Source organism: Macrobrachium nipponense, chromosome 20 (genome assembly GCF_015104395.2).
Source record: "Macrobrachium nipponense isolate FS-2020 chromosome 20, ASM1510439v2, whole genome shotgun sequence".
Lineage (NCBI taxonomy): Eukaryota > Metazoa > Arthropoda > Malacostraca > Decapoda > Palaemonidae > Macrobrachium > Macrobrachium nipponense.
In genome coordinates this window covers 43,553,864-43,562,203 of record NC_061089.1, presented here as the reverse complement: position 1 = coordinate 43,562,203, position 8,340 = coordinate 43,553,864, and the positions used below count along the sequence as shown (strand labels likewise).

The 8,340-nt window shown below is 36.6% G+C and overlaps 1 protein-coding gene across 1 annotated transcript in view; it reads right to left on the bottom strand.

Moving 5' to 3' along the window:
* Positions 1–1,014: 1,014 nt before the first annotated feature.
* The window catches only part of LOC135225252 (solute carrier organic anion transporter family member 74D-like), a 28,561-nt gene continuing 21,235 nt past the window's right edge, over positions 1,015–8,340 (bottom strand). The window contains exons 8-15 of the mRNA XM_064264586.1: positions 8,179–8,340; positions 7,483–7,669; positions 5,350–5,488; positions 4,853–4,933; positions 4,030–4,172; positions 2,668–2,771; positions 1,961–2,062; positions 1,015–1,453 (exon numbers count right to left, since the gene is read on the bottom strand). The exon at positions 8,179–8,340 is cut by the window's right edge and continues 3 nt beyond it. Of these exons, the coding sequence (XP_064120656.1) occupies positions 1,257–1,453; positions 1,961–2,062; positions 2,668–2,771; positions 4,030–4,172; positions 4,853–4,933; positions 5,350–5,488; positions 7,483–7,669; positions 8,179–8,340 (1,115 nt within the window). The 3' untranslated portion in view covers positions 1,015–1,256. The remainder of the gene's footprint in view (positions 1,454–1,960; positions 2,063–2,667; positions 2,772–4,029; positions 4,173–4,852; positions 4,934–5,349; positions 5,489–7,482; positions 7,670–8,178) is intronic.

Sequence of the window (8,340 nt, the reverse complement as noted above, 5' to 3'; positions counted from 1 at the left end):
AGAGAGAGAGAGAGAGAGAGAGAGAGAGAGAGAGAGAGAGAGAGAGACTAGACGTACTTTGTGGTAATGTCCTTCTTTAGCTGTTTTTGTTCGAATGGTTCGCTTTCTTATTTTTGTTTCGTTTATAGTGTTTATATACTTTTGAAATCACTCTTGGTAGGTTATATTCAAGTGGATAGGAATTGTGGCGTTTGAATGTTAATCAACTTTGCAAGTTGAGACGACTTTCATGTGACAGTTGGCTCTGAAATAACTTTATGTCTATATATATATATATATATATATATATATATATATATATAATATATATATATATATGCGCATCGAGTACGTGGCATAAGTGCTTTCGTGTCTCTTAATCGATTCGCGTTTTTGAGGAAAATTCAGATTCTCTAGAAGGTCTGATAAGCGTTGCTTTTAAATGGAGTTCCTTAGAAATAGGAAACAAATGTGCAGTAAAAAGAATGAAAAGGGTTTCTGCTAAGGACCGAAGGTAGGGGAGGGGGTTGGCGGGTGGGGGGCGATTGTGGTGCCGAGAAGAGCCTAAGTAATGCCAGCAGTGCACCACGTGAGGTGCACTGATCGATGGCCCTACCTCCCTAAGAGGTTAACTGTCTTGAAGGGAAGTAATGATTAAAATAATTATTGGGTTTGACATTGTAACTTTGATTATGTCCAAGTGTAAATCGGGCTACGACTCTATCTAACAGTAGGTATCAGAAACGATACGTCTATGGAGACTATATTGTCAAATATACTTAAAATTATTTCCACTTAGACACCTTCACTCCGTCACATACACTGTTCACAGGTGTCCCTAAAGAACACACCTTCACAATGTTCGACCTGGAGTTTCTCTCCAGTTAATAAAATGGTTCACCTGGCCCCTTCGTTTCAGATGCCTTAACATTTCCTTCGTTCGTTGTCTAGCTTTTCGTTTTTTATCATAGATTACACGATTTCATAAAGATTTCGGCCGTATACACCGTAGTGTCTGGTTCAGCTCCCTTATAATTAATGCGGGAATGCCGACCATATCTAATGAAATTTACAATTTAATCGAGAATCCGTCCAGTAACCATAAGAGAACTTTGAGTCCTTTTGGCGTATATCTTCTTCTTCTTCTTCTTTTTCTTCTTCTTCCGCGGTGCAGACGAGAAATCAGCCTTCTGTCCAATTCCGTAATCCGAACTTTTAATAGCCGAGAATTTCGCCAGAAAATATCGGGAATCCGGCGAACTCTATCTTTCCAGATTTTATTTCAGGTTTTGGTCTGTTCCGTATATCGCCTCTTCCCGTTTCTCCAGTTCCACCTTGTTCAGTGAAACTTTCTCTGGTGGTTCGGCCAGGTTTTTCCCAAAGTCTAGGATGTTCTCTCTTTCCCCGTAGAGATCGAGATCTTCGCTGTATATGTAGACCACGATGTCTCCCAGAATGGAGACGAGAACCAAACCTGTTGGGAGAAAAATAAACCATGAATTGATATAGTAAATGCTGTTGACTTGGAGGCTTCCTCTTGAAAAATCGGTTGGTTTGAATATTTGTTTAAAGCTGAGTAGCATTTGTTTCTGTATCTTACTGAGGATGATACGAATCATCAGATGAACATTAAAGATTCAGAAAGGTCGATGAATAAAAATTTGAAAATGGAAATGAGAACTTCATAAAAATTAAAGTAGAACTGTAGCAAGTACTAGCCACGGCAGAAAATAGTGATCAAAGAAATATCGCAAATTTAGTCTGTGATATGAGGTAATTAAAAGTCCACCTCAGGAAACAGGCTATCTATCCTGCATGGTGCAACAGATGGAAGGTAGAAGAAACTGAAGATATATATTTCATTAGATAAGAGAGTAAAATAGAACCGTAGAAAAATATAGTTTCATTCATAACAGTAACTCTTTTAATGAAGATGTTCAAACTCATTATTGATACGAAGACACGACACAGACAGACTTACCCGCCGGGACCAGATGAATGATATATCGCAGTCTGTCGGAATCGTAGAGCCAGCAGTTCCCGTAAGTGCCGCACGCCTTATCCCACACAAGACACGCGGAGTCTGCGAACGAGAGAGAACATAGCTTCCTCACTACTTGATGTGATTTACGCATTTGCTAAGACACTAACACTACCTCTTTCAGATGACTTTACAGATTGGATTAAAAAATACCAAATGGATCTCTACAAGACTGTGATGAAAGGGAAAAGATTTGCCGAGCGGAGAAATGCGTGGGTAAATCAACCATAACAACAGGGGTCTGATAAATTCGTTAATGGAAGAAAACAATGAAAAGTTAACGCAAAGGAATGAGGAAGAAAATATGAGCTGAGGATAAGAGATATGCAATGCAAATTTGATCAAGGAAACTAATAAAAGGTGGCAAAGAAAATGAATGAGTAGGGAGGAGCAAGAGAAGAAGAGTATGGTTATTGGCCACCCGTGAATTGATAAGAGATATTAATAAAAGATGAAACGCAATTAAAGGGAAATTAAGACGATAAAGGGAAGGATGTATAGAATATGAAAAAGAGAAAGGTTACTGAGATGTTGAGAAATGGAGAATGATATTATGACCGATGAAAGACTGCGGTATATCATTCATGTCACTACAAAAGAAGGAATGAAGCAGAGAGAGAGAGAGAGAGTACGCATTTCTAACATACCAACAATGGCCCCCATAACAATGGGCGCCGGGATGAAGGAGAAGACGCTCAGGAAGACGGTCATCAAAGCGAGGGAGACGCTCTTATCTTCGTCCGATGTACACCTGCAACAAGAACAGACCGGTCGTCCGCACTACAGGAAAACATGTCATATAAAGTCGGCAGCTTGTTGCACACGTCACAAATATGTCATAAATGTGTTTGCAACTTGTCACACATGTCATAAACAGGTTCAGCAACTTGTCATGCGCATGTCATAAGTTGGCAACTTGTCATGCACATATCACAAGTTGGCAACTTGTCATGCACATGTCACAAGTTGGCAACTTGTCATGCACATGTCACAAGTTGGAACTTGTCATGCATATGTCATAAGTTGGCAACTTGTCATGCACGTCAAAAATATGCCGGCAACTTATTGCACAGATCTCTTGCAGAATATAAGTCAACGACCATAAATGGAGAATGAACTTTTGACAAATGCTGGATATTTATGACCCACTGGTTAGGACTGTCAATAATTCGATGACGTTTTCATCTTGATTGTGATGTGTGTGGGATGAGGTGGTAACAAGTGTGTAGGACTTGTTTCCTGTAGTGTAGGCACACTCCACATTACAATAAAACATGTCATTAACGCACGTCGAAAACTTATCGTTCACACATCTCAAACAGGTTGAAGAGAAGTCAGCAGCTTATTGGTGCTTTCAACCACCACTTCTTACGATTATCCAGTTTACATGTCTGATATGCAGGTGGTAGCTTGCTGCCATGTGCTTATGGCATGTTTTATTGTAGTGACGACACATCCTGTTGCAGATCAATGAAGTTAAACATCTACTAAAGTGTTCTGTAAGTGAAGGGGATACGCCTTTGAGATGTGTTATACAGTAGAACAGACAGCGGCAGACAAATTTGAAAGCTACATATTTTCGCAATGGGTTCACTAAAAGTATTGATTTGGTCACCCTTCTGTGCTTGCTATACTCAAGAGATCATATATATATATGTATATATATATATATATGTATATATATACATATATAAATAAAGGTTTTTTGCCACGAAGGAAAAAATGAAAAAGCGAGATAGCCGAGTACTTTCGGTCCTGTTCGGACCATTCAGTAAAGGGTCCGAACAGGACCGAAAGTACTCGGCTATCTCGCTTTTTCATTTTTTCTTCGTGGCAAAAAACCTTTATTTATACTAGCATCACGTTTTATATACTTCGTGATCAAGGTATACATATATATTATATATATATATATATATATATATATATTATATATATATATATATATATATATATATCTAACACACACACACTTATACACATACACACACATGAACACGAAATTTTACCTCATGTAGATGATAGAGTTTCCCACCCTGGCCGTTGACTCAATAATTCTCACCGCTGTCTCGATGACGATGAAGTAGATGAATTGATTACAGGGTTCTTCACAATAACCACTGATGCCGTAGCCAACGGAAAACTGAGAATCCTTAAGGAGCAAAAAATAGTAAAATATTTTTATTATTATGTAATTAACGCTCTTCGTTGTCTAGATTTCATCTTCTTTGACTGCGTATAATATACAATTATTGAAAAAGTCTTCCAGATTTTTATAACATTTTGTTGGTTTTCAGTGGGTAAAGTGTGAACGTGACAGGGACCGTTGTTATTTGTGTGTGCATTTTTTTTTTACTGGAGTAACACTCTTGTTAGGGAATATGGCGTGTTGTGGAAGTTATATATATATATTATATATATATATATATATATATATATATATATATATATATATATATATATATATATATTTATATATAATATATATATATATATATATATATATATATATATATATATATAAAATATACTTACATATACACGTAGTGTGTATGCATGCATGTATGTATGTATGTAATATATATATATATATAATATATATATATATATATATATATATATATATATATGTATGTATGTATATTATACATTATACTTCTATATTCATAAGTGAGAGACTTAAATATTTATAATCGAAATTACAACGCAATTTATGCCAATAAAGCGCCGAAAACCAGAATATGATAACCATTACGGGCTGAAATAAGAGGTGACATAGCTTTCCTAAAGAAATAATCTTCCAAACTCCCTTTACAGTGAAAGTGTACTTACAGTGCCTGTAGAATCTCCCTGAGAGAAAACTTGATTCAGAGGGTCTGTAGCATTCGAGATGCAGAGGCAGTTGCTGTAAACCTGTTGGTAAGATCAGTGACACAAAAAGGTAAATGGATTGATGTTAATTATTATTATTATATTCAGAAGGTGAATCCTATTCAAGCTTCCAGAGAATATGGTATTCATTAGCAAGATGTTACTGAAGGTAATAGGAAATTCAGAAAGAAGAGATCAGTTATTAGAAATAGAATTTCCAGTGAATGAATATGTAATCTTATGAAATACTTGTTATAATTACATGATAATTACAGCGACGAAACAAAAATTTAATCAATATTAAATAAAGATGTAAATTTATCCTCGGTCAGATGTTATGGGAACGTTGGATTCAGTATAGATAAACTGGAAGGATTACAGAAAATCTTTTGAAACTAAAGTAAACCACAGTTTAAAAAAAAAAAAAAAAAAAAAAAAAAGGAAAACAGTAAACTAACTATTGGACTCGCTGAGGTATTGGCAAGGGTGCACCCGGCATAGCATGGCGAGTAGAAGAGTGTACTGCCATCTTGGGAACACATAGGAGTGAATCTGTCGGAACATCCGCAGCCTGCTGAACATGAAGGTGCTTCAGAGCTGTTAGAAAAGAAATTAAATCGATCAATATATATATATATATATATATTATATATATATATATATATATATATTTAAACTTTTAGCCGTTTCTTATAAGAAGGGTTGGTTCAGAATAAAAGAAAAATAGTTTTCACTGCCAAATGCATAATTAATGGCTGATTCGAACCTGGGACTTTGGTTTGGACACTGTCCATTCGGCTATCAAAAGATGGCTTCATTTCCTGGCTGGGCTGATGCGCTTATCAATCATGATTTATAAGTTATTTCTTAAGTAAATTAAATTCAGTGTTCAATATCATCTGTGAATATATATATATATATATATATATATATATAATAATATATATAATATATATATATGTGTGTGTGTGTGTGTGTGTGTGTGTGTGTGTGTGTGTAGAATCTACTGGTCATTTTTATCTGATGCTTATGAAATTTTAATAGCCACAATGCCCTCTTAACTTCCCAAATTCTTTGCTCGTGTTTTTGGAGACGCTTGTCACTACAAAGCCTTGAGCTCCAACTTCAAAGAAATGTAAAGAAATCATGATGTCCGGTAACGGGAAACGAACCCGCGACACCATAATCACGACGAGGTCACCTTGCCGACCTGACCACGAGAAGGCTAAAAGTCTATGCCCTCTCATACATACATATACCTGTCGCTTTCAGATATATATTTATTAGACATTTTGGATATTACAATTTCATATGCATATGGTAAAAATTACCAGTTGAGTACATATATATGTAAGCCTAAAAAGCAATAAAAACGATTGCCCATTTGACTACGATGATGAGTATGGGTCTATTCCAGCTCTAATAAATATAGTATATCTGAAAACAACAAGTATATGTATGTACGAGAGGGTATAAACTTTTATTCTTCTCGTGGTCAGGTCGGCAAGGTGACCTCGTCGTGATTATGGTGTTGCGGGTTCGTTTCCCGCTGTCGGACATCATGATTTCATCAAATTTCTTTGAAGTTGGAGCTCAAGCTTTGTGGTGTCTAGCGTATCCAAAAACACGAGCGAAGAATTTGGGAAGTAAAGAGGGCATTGGGGCTATTACAATTTCATTATATATATATATATATATATATATATATATATATATATATATATATATATATATATATATATATATATATGTGTGTGTGTGTGTGTGTGTGTGTGTGTGTGTGTGTGTGCGCGCGCGTGTATGTATGTATGTATGTAGTATATATATATATATATAGATATATATATATATATATATATATATATAATATATATATATATATATATATATATAATTGAGTATGTCTGCGTGTGTTATCTTTATCGTTCTCTTTTGCATGAATAATTGCGGTCCCTCTTCCACTGAGCTAAAGTAATTCCCGTTTGGCTACGGATTCTTGCTGGTATTTTGCCAGTATCACCCATCCTTTTATTGACAGGCTCTGTGACTATTTTTTCTTTCTCGTAGGCTATGGAATGTCTTTTTGAGACTTTTACCTTATCTCTGCGTTACTAATAGGCGTCATATTTTTTTTTCAAATCTTCATTTAATTTCCAGGCCTATTGTTATGAAGAATTCTTCATCGACAATCCCATTGTTATTTTATATTAAGAGTTTTAAGCGAAACCAACCAGTTAATAGGACTAACAAACACACACACACACAGAGAGAGAGAGAGAGAGAGAGAGAGAGAGAGAGAGAGAGAGAGAGAGAGAGAGAGGTCAACGTTGCTCCACAAGCCAGGGATGTCATTTCCCTTCAAGAGCGAGCCAAATAAGTATATTTTTCTGTGTGACAAGAAACGCTATATATATTAGCCTCAATAATTTCAACATCTGGCTCCCTTTACGCAAATGGACGTTAGAAGCACTGAGCTGAATGGTTACTGATTCATTTCTTTACACATATTTTCCTCTTCTCTTCATGGAACTGGAAGCAAACCCTATAGAGAAAACAGCATAGCATATACCACCTTCTCGTGATATACCCACCCATCTATCGGACCAGTCACGTTAAGTTTCGGACACCCGACGAACATCATGAGAACGTAGCTCGCCGTGGTCACACACGTGATGAAGATGTTGTACCCAGCGACAAACCTCGGCCCGGGATGAATCCATCTCATGACCACTCCACCGATGCCAGTTCCGAATATCATGGACACGAAGGCTACCAGGCCTGAAATGCCAAATGTCTTGTGGAGGCCGGTCTTGGTTTGGGAAGTTTGGGAAACTGTGGGTTGCTTAAAATAGGAGAGAACACGTTGGCAAGACGAGAGATTGAGAGGCTGTCACAGTATAGTTAGTGTGTATAGTGTCTTTACTCTTAATAGTGGATGTAAATGAGGATGATTAGGTGAGCAAGAAGTTAGAGGATAAAAAAAATAGAATACATATATTGATGATACTTAAGGACCGAAATGAATCCTAGCAACCTTGTTTTACTTGACACATTCAAGATGAACTTCTCTGAGGAATGCATAAAAATCTTGACTAATTATTGAATCTTTTGTTAAATGGGACAATAAGAAAAAAAAAAGCAGTTAGGTACAGAGTTTCTTTACTTTTCCACACCACACCACACAGTATGCATGTTAATGACGTCATTGTCGAGGGCTGGCTCGCTCGCTCTCTCTCTCTCTCTCTCTCTCTCTCTCTCTCTCTCTCAAAAACAAAGTGAAAACATACCTGTGTAGTAACTAGAATCAGAAGCGCTCTTTCGAAACTGACTTTCGAGATACTTCGGTTTAAAGTACCAGTAACTCGAGGCAGCAAACGCGGCAGCGACTGTGTTGAAGATGGTTGCTACCCAGATCTTATTAGTAAAGAGGCGCACGATCGCCTTCCTTA